This window comes from Melozone crissalis, unplaced genomic scaffold (assembly GCF_028551555.1).
Source record: "Melozone crissalis strain CALT ecotype California unplaced genomic scaffold, PUWL_Pcris_2 ptg000019l_1, whole genome shotgun sequence".
Classification (NCBI taxonomy): Eukaryota; Metazoa; Chordata; class Aves; order Passeriformes; family Passerellidae; genus Melozone; species Melozone crissalis.
The window spans coordinates 27,006,381-27,030,429 of NW_026535797.1; the positions used below are offsets into that span (position 1 = coordinate 27,006,381).

Genomic DNA, 24,049 nt, shown 5'->3' on the forward strand with positions numbered 1-24,049 from the left:
TTGTCTATGTAGCAAGACCTAGTAACTTAGCTATTGCTACAGTGGCTGTAGCTAATTATTTCTGTACCTAGTCTAGGGCTTAGGCCTGCATTTGGGTCCACTGTACCACGAGTGAACACAACTCTCCAAGACAAACTATTTTACTGGGTTTGTATTCACTGTAAATTCTGTTGTGAACTTTGCTGTGCTTTGTAACTGCCAAAGCTGTCCTAAGCACTCTCAAACTTTCTGGGTTCCATTCCTACCATCTATTTCCTGATGAGACCTCCTGTGAGGTGCCTCAGAAGGCATTGTGCTCAGGGTCACTGGACAGAGGCCATTGCTGCTGCCATAGCACAGGGACACTTTGGCTTCACCCACAGCTTTCAAAATGCCATCAGCTAAACACCAGCTAAAGAATTGTCCTTGTTTTAAAATCTGATACTCAGGCTAAACTACACAGCTCATTGCCCAGTATTTACAATGTGGGTTAAAAGATTTTAAAATTATGTGTTGCACTGCCTGAATCTGAAAATGTCATCCAGTCAGGAAACTCTACTCCCAGATGCACAGATCCAATGGTTAGAAAGACTTATTTAAATCTCTCTTAGTGCAGAAAATAAACAAAGAAGTTCTGAACCAGATTAGTAATACTTAAACTGTCATGAAGAAAAATGGTAATTCAAAATTCAAGTGTTTCCCAAATATAATAGCATAGTAAAACCATACCACAGATTTCCTTGTGTTCAGGGAAATGAAGCTGAAAAAAAACCCAAAACAACACCCCCCTTCCCCCCACATTTATAGTACCACCAAAATCAAAGCAAAATTAAAAGAAGCACTGAATCCTTTTAACCCTTTTACATTATTATGATGCATATTAAATACAGTAAGAAAGATAAGAAAGCTTATCAAAGAGAAATAAAGTGTTATACTACATCATTAAGGGTTTAGTGAAAGAAAAGATTTATCAAAATTTCTGCTGAAGAAAAGGAAATGGCATGTGATTAAAAGAATCAAAATAAAAAAAGAAACAAGAAAGAAGGAAGTTAAGAAAGAATAAAAAGATGTTGTAAGCACCAAAGATGCTTTAATGGATCAAGAAGCACTGGCATCTCAAAAAGCAGTGAATGCAACCTCATTGAATTTATCTGTAGTAGTCAATGGCAGGTGACAGGCAGCAAATTAAATACTGGTTCTGAAAACTATTAGTTGTCAGAAAAAGAAAGAGTAAATATTTCTAAGCAGATCATTTTTATGTTAACGTTTCACTAGATGCCTACTAGTAGCAATAAACTGGTTTGTTAAGTGCTTTTAAGGTAGAATAGCTGCACAAAACAGTTTGATACCTCTGCTTTGACTGGTAGGTGATGGAGGTGGAAGAATGCCGGTTGAAACTAAAATGAGACAAAAGTGGTATTTGAAAAAACATACACAAAAAATTGGGATATCTTTCCCTACCATGAATTTCCTATGAGTAAGAAGAGCTCTTAAATGCTGAAGTAAACAACATGTGCATATTTATAATTACATGAGTATTACATTACATTTTGTTTTCTTATTTAAGCTGGGAATCACAGTGACACCTGACGAGTGATAACATAAGTCAATGAGCTGAGAGCTCCATAAATCACTCTTATCTGATCTTGCTATTTGATTGTGGAACTCCAATTATTTTTATGAGCAGAAAAAAATACAAGGGATTTTTCTCAGTGTCATGTTTACATTGCATCAAATCTGAAAAGCAAATCTTGAATGAACCAAAGGCCAAAGATCAGGGAAGTACCCCAGCCTGTGAGCAGCTTGGACAACCCCATGGAAAGGACAGGCTGGCATAGTTGAAGCAGAAACATCCACCCACCGTGTTCAACTTTTGTCTTGAAGAACCTTTCCATTGCTACAGTCTTAGGCAAACAGGTAGATTTTTTTTTTCCCCTTGGGGAAGCAGTGTAATTTCAGAACATAAATGAGTCATTTATGCAAATACAGGGAGTACTTGAAAGCCTGCACAATGTATGATCTGAGAAACGAGAGGATTCAGAATGAACAGAGCTCCTGCAGGGCTACAGAGCATCCATCCCACCCCACAGGGGCACAGCCCACATTTCCCAGAACCACCAGGAGTCTGCCTTATGCCAGTTATTTTCCTAACTTCTGGAGAAGATTTCTTCTTCCCTTTACCATGGACACAGTGCTTGGATAAAATCTCTGGATCGGAAGCTACACTTGGCTTTTAGAACCATAATTCTAACTCTTTCCATTGTTTCTCCTGGTTTTGTATTCCCAGAGTGCTGTTGCATGGAGCACCCTGCTTTAATTCTCTAGATGGAATAACCCATCCCTGAAGAGCTTCAAGCTTATTCAAAACTCTCCTGCTGTGCTTGCTTCTTTTGAGTAAGATTGTAAGTGGAACAGATAACAGTAAGTCAGATTTCACTGCAGATGTAAAAGAGTAACACAATCTGTTAAAGGTTAGTGATTTACTTCAAACATTCCTCTTCAGGAACATGATGAAGATTTCACTCATGTTAAGTGTTATGCATATGCTCACAAAAGCTAAGTCACTATAGAACAGGATCTTCTAAAATGTAAAATCAGATTTAAATAGTTAAGGATATTGATCAAGAAAGCCTCCCGCCTTTTCTTGGTGGATGTTTTTAAAGAATCTAAAAGGGAAAAAACCATCAAACACTGGAATAATGGTGATAAAATCTCAGCCTCATCTACCTGAGGACATCCCCATCCTGTAAAACAGTGGTGTAATTATTTTTTTTAAATAAAATTATATTAAATGCTCAATAATCTTCTGGTATATGTCAAGCTAAAACTGGATTTTTAAGTCTGTATTTTGGCATGCTAAAGCATTACTTGATTTCTAAATGAAAACTACCAGATGCCCAAAAATTTGATTTATAAATCAATTTAGAAGCCATTTTTAGTCCCTTACCTTTGAATACACAAGCTATAATACACAACACTTTTAAAAACATACATGGAAGAAATGCACCAAGATAAAGAAGCTACTCCAGATGCAAGACAGCCATCCAAAACCAACCAACCAACCAACCAGAGTTCACTTCTTGTACTTGATTATCAAGGAACCAAATTTCTATGGGTCCTACAAGTCTTTGATTTGCCCTCATGTGCCAGGACCTGCTGAAGCCAAGACAGTAACATTTGCCTGTTGGTAACGGGGAAGCAGATGACAGACCACACTTGTGTCATCCACTGACAAAGCAGCAGTGTATAAAGTTGATATGCTGTAGATCTTTTAAATGTGGCCAGGTGCCAGCAAGAGGTTTTAGGAATGTGATTAGAGCGTTTCTTTTGGAAATGGACAGATGTTTTTCATAGATTCACAGACTCTTTGATGTTGGAAGAGGCCTCAGGAAGAATCTGATCTAACCTGCTGAAAGCAAGGCCAGCTCTGAGGTCAGACCAGGTTGCTCCATGTTTTAGCCAGTGATGTTCTGAAAACTTTCAAGAGTGGAGACACAGCCTCCCCAGACAAGTCACTTCCTTTCAAAGGGGCAGGAAAAGTAGCAATGGTCCATGGCAATCTAATTCACTAATTTACTTTCTATTCAAATGCCTCAATATCTCAATGTCATCTTTCTTTTTATATTCTTTGAAATTTTGTTTCACACTGATTAGTCCATGTTGGTACATAACTAAAAATGAATTCATATGGTTTCAAGGCCTCACACTGCTTCCCTTCTCTCATTAAATGTATATAAAATTTAAGGGAAATGGAAGAAAGCTCAATCAAAAAACAGGATTACATTAGCACTAAGAAAGACATGCAAGTAGTGTCAGCAAGTACTGGTTATCTTTATACTAATTTATTAGCAGTTTATATGTAAATTATGCATAATTGTTGCTTAACTTGTCCCTGCTCATGAAAGTAGATAATCTTTAAGATCCCTCCCAGCCCAATCCGTTCTATGATTCCATGATTTCCAAGGCAGGAATGAAAACAAACTCTTAGGAAAGATTTCCATGGGTTCTAAGACGTAGATGGTGAAACATGAATAGATGTACTCTGTCTGGACAGAGTAGTCACCAAAGCTTCCATTTAGTTTCATCTTCTGACTGATTTCAATCTTCAGCTGAAAGAAACCCTAAAATCAAGTATTTTCTGTAGCTCAGGAAAAATAATAGGTTTTGCATGCCAGTGTTTAATCAAACTCAAATATGCACAGTTATTATTGCTTGGAAAGCAAGGAACCTTACCTGAGTAGAAGGGGCTTCTTGAAACTAAAGTTACAATTGGTGTACTCCACTCATCAGCAGTCAGTTTTATTTCTCATATTTTATCAGTTCCATACTGGGATTACTTCTCCTATGGAAGTCCCATGGCTGGAAACAGACATGTTCACATCCTAAAACTGAAAACTCTTCTGATGTTTTGTTCTGTAGCTATTTCATTTTTGCTTTGGTTTCAGTGATGTGAAGCCAATCAAACTGCTATTAAATAATTCCTGTGCCAAGCACTTAACTGTTCTGTGATTCTCTTGAGAAAGACCATTGTATTTCTTGCCTTTATTATACTCAAGCCCTCAAACTTGTGCCCTTTGTCAATTTTAAACATCACCTTTGGATAATTCCTAACTATTTTTTAATATAAAGATAAGACACACATGGATAATTACAATCTCAAATGTATTGCTGATTTAGTTTTTTATTATTTCTTAAGACTGTTCAAATTGTGTTCAAATGAGTCTTAAAATCACCTGCCTTTCTCTGTTAGTTGTCAAAGTGTTACAAAAGCAGTGAAAAGGCTTGGAAGTGAGGCAGTACAGCAGCATTCTCTAGTGATAAAAGATTCCTGCGATCCTGTGTTTTCACCAAGAAAAAAAAGGTCCATCATTCTCACCCAGTGTTTCTAGGCAAGTATTTTCATTTCAGGTTGGCAAAAGCAGCACAAACCAACCAAGTGAAATACCTCTGTTCCAAGAGGACCCCGTGGTCACATACCCTACATCTAAAATGTTGCTGTTTCCTAGCTGGGTTGTCATGCAGAAGATAAGGAAGATAAGGAATTTCTTTTAAACACATTGTGCTTTTTCTCTCCCAATTCAATCCCTTCAGAAACTGAAAACCTCATGTCAGAAAGCATAATACAAAATCAAAACAAATTAGGTGAAAAGAAGAGAGCTTTACAGATGTACCTAGACTGAGAAGAGATAGCAGATGAAATAGCGGAGGCTGCTAATGACATGTTCTTGGGCCCATGGAAAGGCTTAGGCTGGGAAAGAGAGCTGGGGGCTGCAAGAACTCTGCAGAAGACACATCAAAGCATGAAAGCATGAACAAAATGATTTAACAGGGACACAAATCATGGCATCAGAACCAAGCTCTGGCAAGATTCAGATACAGGAAAAGTGCTGCATGGTTACCAGGGACAGATTTTCTGTAGCACACATCTGCAGACTTACAGAATAGCACAACCAAGCACATTCCTGCAGAACTCAAGGCAAAATGCACACATTGTGGAAACATTTTAAAACCAGACTATCAATAATTAAAAAAGGCAGTATTACAGGACAGGACTTTTGTCAATGATACATGCTTTTATCTGAAAGATCTGAAGATGTTTGAGTCTAAATACAAGAGAAACATTTTACTGTGCCCAGTCCCAGACAGAAGATTGTCCTGTCAAAACCAGAAGTAATTGGAATGATTAGTTTAGTAGAGGCTTTTTTTTTTTTTTTTGGTCTGAAGCAGATACTAGGTACATTTTCTTCATGCTATGGTTTCAACTGAGGGATAAAAATTATTTAAACCTTATCATGATTTTATGTGGAAGTGCCTCTCAGGCCAGTTCTGAATTTGAGCATAAGACCTTTTTCAAACCTCCTTTGCTGTCTGGAATAAAACCACTGCATTCTGGTAGGTCATGGCTAGGTAAAAACTGACTAAAGTGAAAAACTAATTAGTTGGTATATACACATAATGCAAGTCAACTAGGAAAAATTAATTAACAAGTAGAGTCAAGAGAACATTTTCAATTCCATTTATACATACCTAAAACATGAAACCTCTGAGGTCTCAATTATAAGTGTTTTATATTACTGGACGTGCGTTTTTCCTTGGATTTTAAAAGCATGCTAAAATAGACATCTTTTCAGAATATTCATGTAGCAAACCCCAAAGATAAAAGAATATTATGTACCAAAAAACTCACTCTTACTATCTCCAAAATGACTGCAATGTGACAGCTGTAGAAATCCCACACATTTCCTCACAAGCTGTCTGACAGTTTTTCATATACAACTGTAACTCCCACTGTGCTACAAGTGTTAGGAATGCATCTCCTTGAAACTTACTTCAGCTCAAAGGCTAATTCTCATTAGGAAAAAAGATCAGATAAATCTAATAGAAATGAATGATTTAACTTACAGAGCAAGTCAATCATCAAGTGTCCACCATGTTTTACTGATATCTGCTGAGACACAGTAAGCTCAATCATGTGAGTAAATGACATCTTGTAATTTTCCATTTCTTGTCCTACTGCAGAAACACTATTAAAAGAATCTTCATTCACTGCAACTAAGATGAGGAGTTGTTTTGGTTTTATTATAAGTAGTATAAAAACATTTCCAATTTTAAGCCCAGACTCGCTTTCTGAAAATGAAGTTATTTTTAGGGCGGTTTTATTTTGCAAATTCTGTGCAAACATGAACAACATATCACAAAATTGGAAAAAAAACCACATCAAGAAAAAAACCTCACATTAAAAAAAAAACCACTAAAATACCCACCCCCCCAAAATATATAAAAGCATATAAACCAGGTTACAGCTTTTCATACTACATTCTTAAGCTAAGCATGTGTATGCAGCATTTCCAAAGCCAGAGGGGTACAACAATGGAGCATTACCTTTGGAAGGAGGATGAGAAAGCCTCTTGCACTACTGAGGTGGTGGCTGGTGCTGCCATCAGGCTGGCTGTGCTTGGAGCAGCAGGAGCAGGCTGAGGTGCTGAAGCATGTGGTGCAGGAGCAGCAGAACTGGGAGCCACCGGGGCATGCTCAACAGGGGTACTAATTAGAGTTCAATTAAATAAAACAAGAAGCGTCTTAAGAAGGCGTGCATTTACATGGAGAGCATAAAACCTACTATGTTTGAACCTGCAGCTGCAAACATAGTAGCTGGCTGGGTTACTGAGGGAAAAGCACAATTATGCAAAGAAAAAAAAAGACATTTGTTCAGCCTTTTCCATTGTGCAGTTCAGACTGCAATGCAGCGTTGTTCCTGCTTAACTGAAGTTTACCCCAGGTGTTAAAGAGCACTTCAGTCCTGCTCCCACTGATGCCAGTGGTAGGAAATGTGGCACCCAGGACTGAAATGGCTATGAAGAGCTGTCACAGTCTTGTGAGCTCATATAAATTCCATCAGATATATTGAAATGAATGATAATAATCTACTCTTTTATCCTGTGACCATTTAAGTAACCTGTTGAACTATTAATGTCTTCTATCACCGCCCTCAGATTTGAGAATTACTCATCTCTTAAAGACAGAAAAATGGAGCAAAATAAGCAGGTTTTTTTTTTTAAATCAGGGCATCACTGTACATAGCTGTCTTGTCCATGAGCAGTGGCCTAGAAACATAATGGATATATGTCTACTCGTTCAGACCTATGTCATAAGCATATTGTCACATCTCTGTGCTCTTACAAATTACTCCTATCAGGGTGATGGAATTCAGTGATTCTCTTGCTCAAGTTACAAAGATCCAAAATGCTCCTTCCTGAGCACACCAAGTATCAAATAACAAAAGAAATCTTACAGCTCCACAGCTGTTTCTTCAGCCAACCTTTGCCCTCTAACTCTCTCTCAGCTTTCTCTTCTAAGCAGAATTACCATCCATTGTGCAAATTATCTCATATTTTCTTTTGCTTCTCTCAGAAGCACTGATTTGCCAAATTATATTCCTCAGGACATAGAACAAGTGTTTAGTATTTCTGAATCTGGGATACCCCTTGTTCTCCAAGGGACTGTCCCATCTCCCCTGTCCTTCACCTCCTCTTCTAGAGTTCAACAGTCTACAGGATGGTGTCTTAATTCAGCTGAATATCTTGTTTGATTAGCTGAAACAGATTCTGGTTGTTATACCCACAAACCTCAAAGTTGAATGCAGCCCTCAACAAAAGCAGGAAATTGGTATTTTCTGCCTTATGGAGATTCAGCTACAATTATGCACATAATAAGGAAGTTCCTGAAAATAATCATCCAGTTTGCAGTTCTGACTTTTAAATCCTTACACCAGTTTCGCAAAAGTTCTTCCATAGTAATATGCATTTGAGAGTCAGATGATTTCTTCCATCCCGAAGCATTTAATGAATTAAATTCTTCCAATTAACTAGCAGACTACCAATTTCACAGCCTGTGTAACAGAGTAGCTGTGTATTATCCATCACAGCTAATCTGGTACTGAATTTCAACACTGTGAAATTTTCCCTGTGCACAGTGGGTACCAGAATTACCCAATTAAAAGCTGTGGAGTCACAGTTTTCATCTTACATACTTACATATCTTTGATTTGGCAAAGACGCAAGGATTGAAACTATGCTGCACATAAAAATGGAACTTAATGTATGTGTTGAAAACAAACACAAATTAGGATTTCACCCATTTTGTCTATCTGCACTGATGTGAAAGGGAATTTACTACAGATTTCAGAGGATTCAAGACTTCATACTCTGAAGAGAACAGTGAACTTAATTAATTGCAATTTAACTGTAACAATCTACAAAATAATCAAAATACATATTCAGTGATAAATACTGAAAAGAAAGTTAAAAAAAACTAATCCACATGTGTGGACATGGACCTGTGTGGAAACAGATTTGAGCAGAATGAACCCATATAAATAAGATAAAACCAAATATACTGGAGTACCTTTTAAGTTTAAAAGAAATACAAACAAATTTTATTTCTAACAAATGTTAGAGACTTGCTTACCTTCCTTCATGGTAGAATATGTTAATTATATTACATAATACATATTACATATATTACAAGGAATTGGAATAAATATAAATGAAGTGGATATAAACATAAAAATCAGAGTGGTTTGGTTATATAAATTATATGCAGTTGATAATATTCCCAAAACAGGATTATAGAAAGAGCTCAAGACTGACTTGACTGGTCATAATTTAGCAACTATAAATTTTATATAATTTTATCTAAATTGTCAAATACAAACTGTTTTTTCCCCTCCTCCTTTCCAGTTCTTCAGTCTGATTTTTTAATTTTAGTTATTCAAGAACAGAAGAATTTCAAGATTTGATAAATGTGAGTGCTGCTTTATAAAAAAGATAATCTAATGCAACAGCTTCATTATGATATATTATAGAGTATTTTTTGGTTGGTTGGTCGGTTTTTAAATACAATAATTTCATAGACATCAAATCTTTACAGTACTTTATATTTTAAAAGACATTGAAAAAATCAAACATCTTCATATTTGCGGTAACAAACATAAAAGTAAGTTAGGTGGATGAAAACAAACACACATCTCTTCTCAGCTGATTTTCACTCATGAAAAGGAACACAGATCAGTAGAGGTTAAGAAGATAATAATGGTTAACAACCATAATGAGAACACAGCAAGAAATGCACTCTAACATTTAAAATATAAGTATAATCTATACTTTTTTCTCTTGGTGAAGTCCTAAGTTCTGAGATTTTCTACCCCGATAACAAGGAGTGGATGATTAAAACAGCACTTAGTCTCCTTTATGTAATGCATGAAGGTTTTTGTGTTTCTAATCCTCCAACAGATCACTTGCAAAGAATCAAAAATATAGAAAACCAAAACTAAAACGGATATGAAAAAATATCTGTTATTGCATCATTTGTAGGAAAAAAGTGCCAGAGAAAATATTTAGAGAAAGCTGTAATGCATAAGGATTTAATATTTGAATATGGAAATGTTTGTGGAAACCACTGAAAACAGAAATATCAGCTGCTGCTTCTCTGCTGAAGATGCTTAATGGCTTGTCTCTGTTTTGTAGGTGTGATCCTATGAGAGCCACTGAAAATGTAACATCCACATGGAACCAGAAGCTGCCGGAATTGGAAGAACTGGAACCTTGGCCTTTGAGGCAATGGGCATTTCCATCTGAAGGAGTTAGAGGTTGTTATTCCAAACCATTGCAAAGCTCCAAACCGGGTCAGTGATGCAGTTACACGGCACAGTGTACCTTTGGTTACCGGATGAAGCAAGAGGGGCTTTCTGGCCAACACCGGCCTCCCCCTGGCTTGTACCTGCTCCAAGCCTCACAGAGCCCTTGGAGGCCACTGGCTGAGCATTGGCAGGGTTGGCATCCCTGCTGGATGACTTAGGAGGGTGCCAAATACTCGAGGTCACATACTGGGGTGCATGCGCGGTACCTGTAGGCCTGGGTGACAGAGATTACAAGGGTGTTTGTAAACGAGGCATTTCCTAGGTAATAGCAGGGGTTTGAGGAACACACAGAATTCCAGCCACAGATGGAGCTGGAGATCATAATTACAATGCAGATGAAGTAATCTTGATAGTTCATTGGTTAATTACTGCTTAAGACCAGGAAAGGCTTGACAAATTAAAAAAGGTACCTTGTGTTAAATCTGGAAATCATATTGCTATGAATATCAAAATAAGCAGAGCTGTGATGGTAATGGAGGTGGAGAAAGGCTGTGGTATGACAGATCACACAAGATTAAGGCAACATAGGAGGACAATAACACCAGTCATATATCAGAATTGTTCCTGGCAAAATAAAATAGTAATTAAAAGAAAAGGAGATTTCAGTGAAGCAGCTGCATAGTCCTATAAATAGTTTTAAACAAATGAAACTGCTGGTGAAATACTAACATGTGTTGCTTGTTCTTTACAATTTAATTTATATTCAGGATTCAAGGGGTTTATTTCCTTCTTTTCTAAATTATTAATTTAAAAATAAAAATAAAATTTCCCAACTGTTCAACTGACAGTTGTCATTACTTGTGTCATTATTAACAAATAATCTTGTACTCAGATATTAACTAGGCAACCTTCATTCAAATATAAGAAGTCTTAAAAAAACCCCAGAAATAAAAAGTGGTTGCATATCACTGAGGCAGGCATCAAAAACAAAGAGAAAAGCAGTAGCAAAAAATTCTTTTCATGACTAACTACTAAGAAGTCTTTCTTTGCTCCATTTAACAACTGGTCGGATTCACTCAAGAAATACCTGTGTATCAGTACTTGGGGGTTTAAAAAATTAGCTAATTGAAAACAACACATTTCTATACTCAACTGCAAAATGTTCTGAGATCCTTTGTGAGAAAACAACTTGACATGAAAGAACTTACAGAGGGACTGTTTTGAACCTCATAACTCCTTGAGTATCAATCAAGATCTGACATATAAATGTTCTTAAAAGATAATCTTATTTAGATTTTAAAAATGCCTTGAATAGTCTAGACAAAGTTTAAAATGGAAATTGTTCTTAAAACTATATCATAAACTGACAGTACTCCATTTTCAAGAATATTTGATTTAAAACTTCTTATTTTTCAGGTTTATAAGTTTTGAGAAACACAACCCCCACCTGTTCCACATCACAGTGCATGAGAAAGAAATGCCCAATGAACCCACTTAACTGATGCCTCTACTTTCATCATCTTCTCAAACAGTGTATAAATTTCATGTTTTTGAAGTAAGAACAATATGAAGGAAGTGGAGATACATTCTTAACAGGAAGTAAATCAAACACAGCAAACATTACCTGTTTTCTGATGCTGCTGCAAGGTTTTCCTTGTCTCTGTGAAAGGAGGGGATACAGTATGAAATAAATGCAATTGCCAGCGATGGCAAAAAAGCCCCACCCAAAACAACCAGGGAAGAAGAACATGGGTTGGGGAGAAATGTTTGGTTGCAAAAAGCATCCTAGAGTGGTTGCTCATAAATACAGCTGTGAGAAGCCTCTTCCGCTTTCCAGGTAAAACCACCAGATATACAAGTTTGCTGTATATCTCTTTTCACTTGCAAACAACTTTGTTGCAATAATAAAATAAAAGGAAAATTATAGGTTAAAAATGAGACATTGTATGTGTGTATACAATTTCAGGAAGAGTTTTGTCTTTAATAAGTTTCCTTTTAAAAAAGAATTCATTAATATTTCAGCAGAACATACTTGGATGCCAAATCCAGGCAGTAAAAACAATCAGAGCTGGGCAGTCTTCATGGACCTGATATTTTGAAGTGATAAGCAGTTAAATGGTTACCAAAGACTTACACAAAAAGGATTTCATATGCCTGGCATCATTTAAAAATTCTCTTCCCTACCCAAATACTACTTTTCTCAATCTAAATTGGATTAGAAACAATTCCTTCAACTGGAAATCATTCCTTCGTTGAGGTGAGGATTAAGTTAGCCTCAGTTTCACTGATGGAGAACTGGGCTGTTATTCTGTAAACACACATACACGCTTAAAAAATAACTGATCTGTTCAAATGCAAGCAATTGTTTATCTGTAAGAAGTTAAGACACAAGTAATTTCATAAAGAATAGAATTCATTAGCCTTAAACACCTAAGTTTGAAATCCAGTTAATTAAGTAATTGAGATAGTCTCACTAGTTAGCAATTTAATGGGTGATTGCATCCCTTCCTATTTAAGGAATTGTGCTGAAATTTCAACAGGTTTAAAGCTGAAATATGCCAAATGAGAACACTTTTCTTAAGTGGCATGTAAAATTACAAACCACAAAGTGAATGTCCTCATTTACGCAACTGAACCTTCTTTGTGAAGCATCCTTGGAAAACAAAAAAGGAATACATGCACTTCTTTACATGGATTTGCTGGGGTCCAATCATTAACTTACATTATCTTTGGAAGGCTGTTCTTAATATTTTCCACATTATTATCAGTATTGTGTTTATGTACTTATACATTTACATATAAATGTACAGTCACATATTCTTTCTTTAGTTCAGTTCCAAGAAAGCTATAAAAACCAAACCAGTTAAGATCAGCAAAGGCTTCGGCACAGGCATTCTCTACGAACTTTTAAAGCCTCTAACTAAATTGTAGCCCTAAAATATATTAATTGAAGCCAGATTTTGAAACCCAGAAGTTGGGAAATGCCCCTCAGATGTGTCTGTCTGAATAAGATGTTCCTGTGGTCAGAAGAGCCTGCCTTGAACAGAAATCCCCAACGAGGTCAATGGCTCACCACTCTGAAGCAATGAGAAACCAAACACTGTCCTTATGGTAACCAAGCTGTGAGTTCACTGCAATGCCAGCTATGAAACAAGGTGCAGGAGGATGGATTAGAGACTGTGCAGGTGTGGGAACTGTTAATTTACCAAGAGCCATAATCATGCAACAATGTTAGAGAACACAGTCAGGGCCTGGAAACAAAATACAGCACTATTTATCTCCAGTGTTGCCAAATGCTCTATGAGAAATTACAGCCAAGACCAAAAGGCAGGCAGCTGGGGTCAGGCTGAAGCAGTGCTAAGCCTCTGTTGTTACAATTAATCTGATCCTAACATTTCTGCTCCAATAGCTGTGGCTACACTGAACAAGGCAAAAAAAAAAGTCACTTGACTCAAGGTCACTTTGAGGTTGGTATTTCACAAAAGCTTTTTCCCCAAGTATACAATATTGGATAATGTTGAGTGACGATGGCAAGGGAGTTGTGAAGGTTAAAACAGAGAGAGAAGTATAGTAAAAATATTTCCACAGAATAAAACAAAGGAAAAGGCACAGAGTAAAGGGAAAAATGAGTTCAAAGGCATATAACGCTTATTCATGGTTTTGCTTCCAGGACCTATTTCTCTTCCCAGTCAATAGGAGTAATTCCCATTTGGCTACCAAGAAGAAAGGCTCAAGATCAGATGTGCCTCTGACTGGCAATACTTGCATTCTAAGGAACCAATGACTGGATTTCTGGCCTTTACAATCAAAACATTTTCTGCTAACTAAATGCAGAAATAACTTTACTTTTGAGCCAAATACATCCCTCAGGCAGGCTCAGTAAAGTCAATACCTTCACAACATGAAAGAATTTGGCTCAGAAAACTATGAGCTGTTTGTATCTCTGCCTACACAGGCTGCTGCACTAACTGACAGTAGTGGATAATAGTTTTGAGCTATCTGGGAGAGATTTAAAATTACTGTGGGAGATTTTTTTTTGTCTGCAGTTGTTTTTAGTCCCCACTGAAATAGCTTTTGATAGAAGGGCCTCAGTCAATGACTGTTCTGAGACAACAGTGCAACTCCCACAGGTTTCATTCAATTTTGGACCTGTATTTCAAACAAGATCTATTTAAGCACTATACTCTCTTCCCAATTCCACAGGTCATTATACAGTAGAAATTATGAAATGTTTTCTTCTCATAAAATATGCTACATGATATGGTGCTAAAGGCAGAGTGAAATGATAGAAATGGAGTCTTTTCCTCACACATCAACAAGAATTAGAATAGTTTGAGTAACAGAAATCAAAATTCATTTGCAAGCCAAACTTGTGTGTGCTATTGGACCTTAAAAGTAGCCTGGAGAATCTTCAGAATTTTCAGTAAATGAGTAGGTTAAATCTGAACTGTATGTATGGGACACTGGAATGCTTTCCCATTCTACTTTATTTTTGGGAACCAAATGCAAAAGATCCCCAAACACGTACATGTAGCAGGCAAGCTGAAATGTGGAGTTGGTGCACCTTCCATCTACCTTCTTCTTAGATAGTACAGATCTAGACTCTCTCTCTCTGGAAAAGCTCTGCTCTATTCCCCTAAAATATGGAGACAGAATCCTATGATGTGCAATGAAGACCTGGTGACATAAAAACATGAAGTGTCCTGAGGGTCCACATGGTCCTTCAACTACTCTTTCAGTACTGAAGCAGAAAGCAAATATTCTAATTGAGCTTTTTCTCTATACTCTCGTGGAGCAAGACTACTTCTAATTTTACAAATGAGAGACTAAAACTTAATAGATTTGTTCATGGTCTAAAAGAAAGTCCACAGCAGTGTAAAGAACTCAAATAAGCTCTCCCAAACCCCAGCTGATTATTTAAATTATCAGTTCACCCTCTTTAATCAGTTCACCCTCCTTTATTTTTAAAATAAATATATCTGTTCATTTAATCAGTATTTTACTGTATTGAGAACCTAATACAGTCTTCTACCAAGTCTGACAGATATACAATCTTTTTTCAAAGGGGATATAAACATACAGATTATTAGGGTCTATATTTATTGAAATCAAATGTTCTGTTTTTCTACTAGTGTAGTGTGGACTTGCAGGACTAATGAGACTTGTAACTTTCATCCTAGCATGTACTTATATTTATATAAGCATTTTTGCCTACAAATAAAATTTCTTTTTATGAAGTAAAACTAACAAAGTAATTTTAAAGACATTCTGATAGGGTGTCTAGGAGTAAAGTTGTGTGAAAGCTATTTTATAATTGCCTTCCAAACATTTTTTGTCTTGAAGGCATGAGACACTTACACTGTTGGAAACTGGACACTGAGCTAGGTTAACTGCTGCTCTGATCCACTGAGGCTATTTCTACCTTTCTGTATTTGCAGCTGAGAATTTTTCCATGGTCAGACGACTATTGAGGCTGCTTGCCTTTTCCCCCCATGCTATATTTCTGGTTTTTTAACAAAGACACCAGAAGACAAACAAAGAAATGACAGGCAGTTAGCTGGAGAGGACAGAAGATTACTATCATGCTGGTTTAGTTAACACTTCAGCTTGGGATCACAAAAAGGGGCAGAAGAGTGAGTCTCTCTTTTTCAGCCACTGTAGTTAAGAATGTGAGCAGCCCACGCCAAAACAATTGCAATATATCCTACTATGTTTGTTTTCCAAAACAGGGAAATTCTTTTCTTACAGGGGTTTCCTGGTTTGTGCAGATAGTGCCACAGAAGAGAAGAAGCATTGTCATAGATTCAGTGGAAAACAACCAGCAGCTCGTTCTCAACATAGTATGGAAGTCAATCAAAGCAGCTCACTAAAATCCAAGCCAATCCCTCCTATGAATGTATTTTAGTGGCATCTACAGGTTTGCTGTTAAGTCTAACAGTTACAGAATAAATGCAGCTGGACATACAGCAGCCTTAGTGTTGGGGAAAGGTACAGTAACTCTTGCCCAAGGTTTTCGGCATGTGAACTCCAATTTTAAATTTTACCTTATTGGTAAATACATCACTTTAGTAAGAACAAAGACTGCAAAATTCTGAGCATGTGTAGTAATTGGAGCTGGGATTTAATTCAGATAATTATTCCCTATCTTGGCCTTAAGTGTGCAATTCGATTTAATTAAATGTTTTCCTGTAGCTTTCTACAGCCCCACAGTATAAAGTGCAGGGATCTGCCACCAGGCACCTGAGCACAGGATCCAAACTCTCAGTCTGTGTTCCTGACCACTACAGACAAAACCAATGCACAACAAGTTTGGGTTTTGAATGCCAGGAAATTATTCCTCTCTCACTGAAAGTTCTTTCTTATCATGACTTCACTTTCCTCCAGGGAAGCTGAGGAAAGAACAAGAACTCAGAGGTTTCACTTTCAGGGGCTTGTTTTTTAGACCTACTTTTTAATTTGTGCACATTGACGATAAGAAAATTCATATTTCCTCTACATGGCATTAAACTAAGTTTGAAGCTGCCCCTGAAACCCCACAATGTGTCTGGGCTGTTCAGTTCCTGAATCAAACATCTAATTGATATGAATTAGAATGGCTGTCATTTTTTCAGAATATGGATTAAATTTTATTTCATAAACTCTCTCAAGGATTTTCTTACCTTCCCTCTCTCTCATTTGTAATCATATAAAATTCTGGGTCAGCTACAACAAAAATGCTTACATGGAAATGAGCTATTAGGAAGTTATTAGTATTTAGGGTAATTTTCCTGACATTAATGCAATTTAGAAGCAGAATAAAAGGAAGCAGTGCCAGTACTGGGCTCCAGCTCACCCTAAGCAAAGCTGTGAGCCAGGCTGATGATCCACAGACCCCAGCTGAGTGCCTCTGAGTTACTATTCTTGTTGGAAAATCTGCTGCATGTTAGAACTGCTTTTCCCTTTTTGGACTGAGCAGTCAGAGAGAAAGGCAGCACTGGTGTCTTGTTTAGCCACCTGCATCAGCTGAAGGATGCAAGTGAAAATTTTAAAGGTTGCACAGTAGAAATGAAAGTTAATGTTAATTTCTGATCATGCAAAAGTTACATGGTGGACAGGAACGTGCAGGAGACTGAAGTAGTAAAGATAAGATTTTACATATAGGTCAGTACATCCACACCCAAAGTTTAATTTCAGTTTTAACAGGCTCTGTTAGCTTATGCATTACTTTCTTTATGAACTGTTTTGAGAAAAGTTTAATGGTATTTTCTAATTGCATTTGGAGGCTTCACTCATTTATTTTTAAGTGGGTACATTGAAGTGGATACACTGTACCTTACACTGTCTTTGACCAATTTATTCTGCAGGGAACTGACTTGGAAGCAAGGGATTTACGATGCCCGAAAAAAATTTTTTCCCTGTAGAACTTCCAGGAATATTTAGAGGAAGAAAGACTTTATATTTGATCAATTTTGTCTCCTGATTTCACTCAAGATTCCATGAAGACAACTGAGTTATTTCACTGTTCCTATACTTTTGTCACTCTTCAGGTGTTAAAAGGTAAGTGGGGATTAGAAGATATTAAATTGATGTGCTTATTATTTTTTTATTATGTTCCTTAAGTGGGAAATGTACCTAGAGAAGTCTGCTTAATTCCACAAGCTGTTGTGGAAAGATGGGCCATGTCTTTCAAAAGTAGCAATTCTGGTAATTTGAGCAGCAGATAGGAGGTTTTTGGCAATTATCAGCAATGTTAATCATTGGAAATTTTGGCCAACCAAGGAAGGAAGTCAAGATGCCTTGGCGTGTCTTAATGGTGTCAGGTGGCTTTGATTAGCAGCCATAGAACACGGATGCTATTGTGCTTGAGAGCAAGTCTTAGTCAATCAATTTTCATGGATCCTGCAGAAATCTGTCAACTAAAGGCAAACTGGTTAAAGAAAGTAATTATCTGGTGATATCATGCACAATACCAAAATTCTGACTTTTTAACTTTGCAAACTCAAATTTGTGTAAGGATCCATTTAAGTTTCTGATAGATATAATGATAATCCCAGTCACTGAAGCTCATGGTAAACACAGTTAAAGAACCTACAACATCAACTCATCTCCTGTGGGAACCAGAGTGCACAAGTGAAAAATTGGTGTCACTTCTGCCCTGAGGAAGGCTTCAGAAAGCTCTGTGATGTGCAAGAGTTGGACCTTTCAAAAGTGATAAAGTGCTCCCAGAAATACTTGTTCCTTGCTCTGGAAGATATACTCCACCCAGTTGTGCATAATGAGAGAGAAACTGCAATAAAGTGACCTCTGTATTGCCTAGCAAAAACACACTGTCCTTCCTGTGCAGGCAGGCATGAGGAGAGGGAGGCAAGGGAAGGAGCCACAGAACCTTCCTCCTTTTGTCCTTCTGTCATGCATGAGAGGATCAGAGGTCAAGCTGTCACACCCAGTGTCCTAAAGCCACACTGCAGCCACGTCCCATCAGCACACACTGCATGCAGTCAGTGCCTCTGCTGCAAATTGGGCACTGCAGGAGCTCAGGGGGCTGCTGGAGCAGGAGGCAGGCAGCAGGATTCAGGAGACAGGTTAGTTTAGACCAAACAGCCTTGGAGCACAGCAGAAAAGGAGCATGTCCCTGTGCCATAACCAGACAAGCAGATTTACCTGGAAGGCCTTTTGGATTTGATTTCCTACTGGCATCAGCTTTGCTGAGTCTTCATTAAATGCTTATAACACTATGCTTTACTGGCAATATTGGGAAGGGCAGGGGACTATCCACATCCTGTGTTTTACTTTATTTTTGGCATGGAGGTTATTTAGAAGACTGTATTGTCACCAACCATTGTCCTCTGCTCAGCAGAGCCGTCACAGGTCAAAATGTATTCAGCATGGGACAGATACACCTGCCTATCATCAGTGCCAGTTTAAAGAATTACATGACTCATTGAGTCTTCAATCAGGAACCTATTTTAAGCCTCAGTGCCATTAATTGTGACTGATTTTCCTGTGTGGGACAGCAGACTTCTGCAAGTGCTCAGGAAACACTGGAAGATTGGATTGGTCACTCAGAAGCCACACAGAATGAGATAAGCCTGAACATACTAAAATATAATAGGCTAGGCTTGCCCTTTCACTAGAACAAAGCTACTGGGTTTTTTTTTCAAAGCTTTAATGCTTTTTTATCAGGCCCAGGTTTGTTCCTGTCACTAGCAATGATATACAGTACGTAGAGTGAGAAACCCAGGCCAATTTCTCTGCCTTACAGACAAAGTCTGCCTCCTCCTCAGGAAGCAAAAACAAGGCCTCTTCAGAGCTATACAAACAAAGACCCATAACATGAATTTTCTGGACTTGAAGATCACCATGACAACATAAAAGAAGATTTTTGAGGAGTAAGAGTTGAGGGATTACTAGTCTAAATACAAAAAAGAAATGACATAGAAATACTTGATTGATAGTTTTAACACAAAAAGTCCATCACTTGTGAGATTTTTTAAAAGGGATTGGACTAAGCAGTTGAAATATAGTGTAGTAAAAATCTTGCTGTAAGGATTAATGAAGGCACCTTCACAAAAGATCTTTAACATTGCAGCAGTTCTAAAAGCTGCCAGATATTCAAGATTTTTTTCCTTTTGCTTTTTTCCCTCATGTAACTGCATAAAGAATTGACATTCTGCAAGCTTGGAGAATGTTAGATTCCAATCCCATGATTACATGGTTTATATGCACTGAATTTATATCATTAAAATACCTTTCAAAATAACATTAAGTGTAAACATTGAGATATAATCTAGACATTTTCATTCTAAAACATGCACTAGAACTCTTGGAAATGACTAGTATCTGTATTATATTCATAAAACATTAAGGATGCACAATTGTTATTACCACAAAGAGACTATATTACTAATTCATGAAAACATTTAATTTGAAAATTAGAACTGGAAATTAGAACTGGAAGATAATTTTGCTTAGGTACATTTTATGTTTATGAAAAAAATCTTAATTGCCTATTGATATTTTAAATTCTATCAAAATTTCCCATATATAAGTAAAGTTCACACCAAAGGTTGCTCCTGGCAACAATCAGGAAAAGGTAAAATGTTGCTCTTATTTCATGCAGTAATACTGATTTACCATAGGTACTAATAAGATAGTGTGATCAGAATCTGTTTGTGTTTCCATAAAGAAAATATAAATGAATGTTGTGAATTAAGTAGCATGTCCTGAAGTGCTCTGGTATTCAGCTAGGAAAAGTGAAATGCATTTTAAAAGGAATTAGTGCTTATGTACTCTTAAGTAATACTGAAGAATAAGGTTTTTTTATATATGTATGATAATCCTTTAAACACATCAGTATTTGGCTGATTCATGCAAAATTCTCCACAAACAGTAGCGTTTCCTTATTTCTATAACACAGAAAAAAAATGGGAGTTTGAATGAACTTGGTTCTTGTACAAACTGCTGAGACAAATTTGGAAGCAGCAAAAAGTGTAATGGTTTCAATCTGATCTCATGCACTAATCCCTTTGATAGGAATTACTGCTACCAGATAAAGGTACCCAACTCAACTGCTTTGTCAGGTTTATTCCAATTCAGACAACTCACAAGTCAATAATAATTACAGCTAATAATGGAAAGCTTTTGGACCAAATTTTATATTTGGGAAAGAAAAGTTCTCCTTCTTTCAATAATCACTTTAAGCAGTTAAGTTTTAAAACAGAATAAAGTACTGTGTAAAATAGGCACAGAATTATTTTAGTTTTAAAACCTTTTATTTCAGATAAAGCATGCTGCTATATACAGAAAAAAATGTGAGTCAAAGCAAGAGCAATACAGAATGGGCAACATATTCCTTAAAACTTACAAGATGCTTTTAAAAGCTTCAGTGCACCAGCAGTATGATATATTCTTCTCACTCCTAAATCACCTCTAGCAAAATGTCATTTCCTTGCAGATCCTGAGCAACCTCAGCTACCTCTCTTCCATATAATGATAAATTAAAGTTTCCAACACAAAACTTACAGCAATGGTTTCAGTAAATGACTTTTGCCAGTATAATATCTTGAAATATAACTTCACATTGCTAATATCTTATTTCAAACAGCATCATTCAGCTATGCAAACTAAGTGTGTTATACATTTAGCAAAGTCTAGGCCAATCAGTTTTCCTTTTCAACTTTCTTTCTCCTACTTCATTATCTTTACATCAGTAAAACTCTGAAAATTTCATTATTTTCCTTCTAAAGAAATACTGTCAATAACTTCCCTCTCATTTTCTTCAAGAATTAAAGTCAAGAGACTACAATAGTGACATTTTGCTGTATACTGAAGTTTGAGATAATAAAGGAAAAAAAGCGAAGCTACTTTATCGTGAAGAACGTGTCCTGGGTCGTGCCATGATTTCACCCTTGGTGAGAGTGAATGGCTAACAGGCTAACAGCAGAAACCAAGTGCCTAGCAGCACACCTTTGCACGAGCGGCAGGCTCAGGCTCTAAGTCAGGCCAGCAGTTAATGTGTTACTGGGACTCTGTGTTTGCCCTCGGCCGGGGCAGTTTAGCTTTTAACATTAAGGAGCTGCGCGGACAGGCCGTGATGCCAGTTGCGCAATTTGGCAAAGCGTGGGCTGTTACGTTCCGTTTCAAACCTCTCCCTGTGGCATGAGGAAAGAGAGAGACAGAGACAGAGAGAGACACACATACACAGAAGAAAGAAAGGAGGGAGAAAGAAAGGGGTTAGGGACCATGGCTACCACTCCCCTGCCTTACAACTAGGGCAGTGGCAATTTATTTGGATTTTTTCCTCAGCTTTCAAATCAGCAAAGTGAAGGCTGGGTGATGCTTTTTGGACCATGTGTGAAAGGTTTTGCAGTGATTTATTTCTGAGAAGTAACTTGATATAACTTATTCTTTGACTTGTGCTTGGTATTACAGGGCTGCTTTTGCTACAAATGCAGTGTAATCCCATTGTTTTCCTCCCAGTAGTTTCTCTTGGCTTCTCCCTCCCTCTCACACAACTGAGGAGTCAGTGAAATTAACTCATACAAGTGCAAAATAAATGCAAATTATCTTCCATTCTCTAACACTTAGGTCAGCCCATATATAACCTGCTGTCCTTCCTGCAAGGACCACCAACCCCAGGTTTCAGCAGTACTTTTGTATAGCTTCCTCAGAATTAGTGAGTATTAGTGTAGACATTTTGCATAGATATTTCTGGTCATTTGTGTCACAAAGCAGAACAACAGGGGATTTTCAAAGCAGAGTCCTGTGAAGTATTGGCCACCTCCTGCAACCCCTGACTGCAGACTGGAGTGCTCGAGCCATGCTCAGCACCTCTCAGGATTTAATCTTTTCTAGATGCCTGGTAGCTTAAATTCAGCTTTTGTACTTAAAAAGGGGAAGAAGGAAGATGTGAGATGACAGCACAGTCAAGGAGAAGTATATCAAACAGAATGAAAATGTTCTCGTTATTTGCAAAACTTTTTGCAGTCATTGCAAACAAGGTCATTTTTTCCTCATTATTTACACTCAAAACACAAGACAATTAATTGTGTTAATGGAGTAGAACTTGAGAGTGAAACCAGCCAAACAGAAAGGAGCAGACTGGGCTGGTTTTACTCCTCAGGCTGAGGAAAGCACAAAACAATAAACAGAGTAAATGCCAACAAATTCACTGATATTTCTAAATCTTTTGAGCTTAGTAACACAGTGCCATGCAAGTAACAGTCCTAAAGGAGTCTTGATGTATGACTTCTCAATCTATTTTTTATGCTTTTAGGTAATTAAGAGATATAAAGTATTTCTAGCTGAAACTTTCTGATGGCATTTTTTTCAGCTAAACCAGAATATACTAGCTCCAGTGGGTCTGACATATAATTTAAGAACTCCCTTACTTTGGATATATTACCCCTCCATTCAAGGAAAAGGTATTCAGAAACATCTGTTTGGCTTGAAATGGATCCCACCTCTCCAGAAAATATTCCACAACAATCATCACACCAGCAATGAAAAGTTTTCATAGCAAGTTATGCTTTTATGTGTGCCTTCAAAATAGCAGCAGCATGAGCAAAGGACAGTCATACAACACACTCATTAATATTAACTGACAGGAATATTCTGCCACCCAAATTCCCAAGTTTATGGCTTTTTTGAATATATGTCATGAAGTTGGAAGCAGCAATCTAAAAGTGACTACTTTAATGTAAAACAGTTCTGCCAAAAATAAGCTACATCTTTCTTCCCTCCACTCCTAAGTGTTTGAAAGAAACCTGATCGCCATTCCATGCAATTCCTGCTGGCTACACTGAGGAGTTGACACAAAGAGACAAGAGAAAGCACTAGAGAGAGATTGCTCTCAGCCTGTCTGAGGCCACAGCAATGGATGGATGCCTGCACAGTCTGGGCCCTGCTGCCAAGTCCCCAGTGGAGTTTGTCCAATGTTTGAGGTGGGCATCAAGCAGCCAGAGGGTGCCAGCGCTGTCAGTGGGGTATGAAGGAGACCCCAGCTCATTCCTTGCACCAGAGCTTACACCAGTTGCACCGTCCCTGTGTAACTTCCTACACACGCTCCCTTTATGCCTCTACTACCAATGCACACCTTAAACCTGTTCAGCTGTGCCTAAACATTACCAGAAGCATCCTTGGGCAAGAAAAGAACAACCCAGTGATACCTAAAGACTGCAGAAAATGTGCAAAGCAGAGTGGATGTACTCATGTACTTGGAATTACACTGGACAGAATGTGCAATTTACATGTGTTGAAGTACTATCAGATAATTATTGCAACATATCTCATACCATGTAAAGTTTCCACTATTTTATATTTTCCAAAGCCACAGATTGGACCTAGAGAGATTATTTCTTTAAAACCACATATTACTCTCAGATATGAATGGGGCAATGTTAAGTTCAGCACAATGCTTTAAATCCCATCATAATAAGGATTTGGACGTGTGCT

At 37.5% G+C, this 24,049-nt stretch overlaps 1 protein-coding gene across 1 annotated transcript in view; it reads right to left on the reverse strand.

Moving 5' to 3' along the window:
- Positions 1–24,049, reverse strand: part of LDB3 (LIM domain binding 3) — a 112,393-nt gene that overhangs the window by 15,957 nt on the left and 72,387 nt on the right. Inside the window, exons 11-12 of the mRNA XM_054276882.1 lie at positions 11,742–11,777; positions 6,862–7,023 (exon numbers count right to left, since the gene is read on the reverse strand). Coding sequence (XP_054132857.1) covers positions 6,862–7,023; positions 11,742–11,777 — 198 coding nt within the window. The remainder of the gene's footprint in view (positions 1–6,861; positions 7,024–11,741; positions 11,778–24,049) is intronic.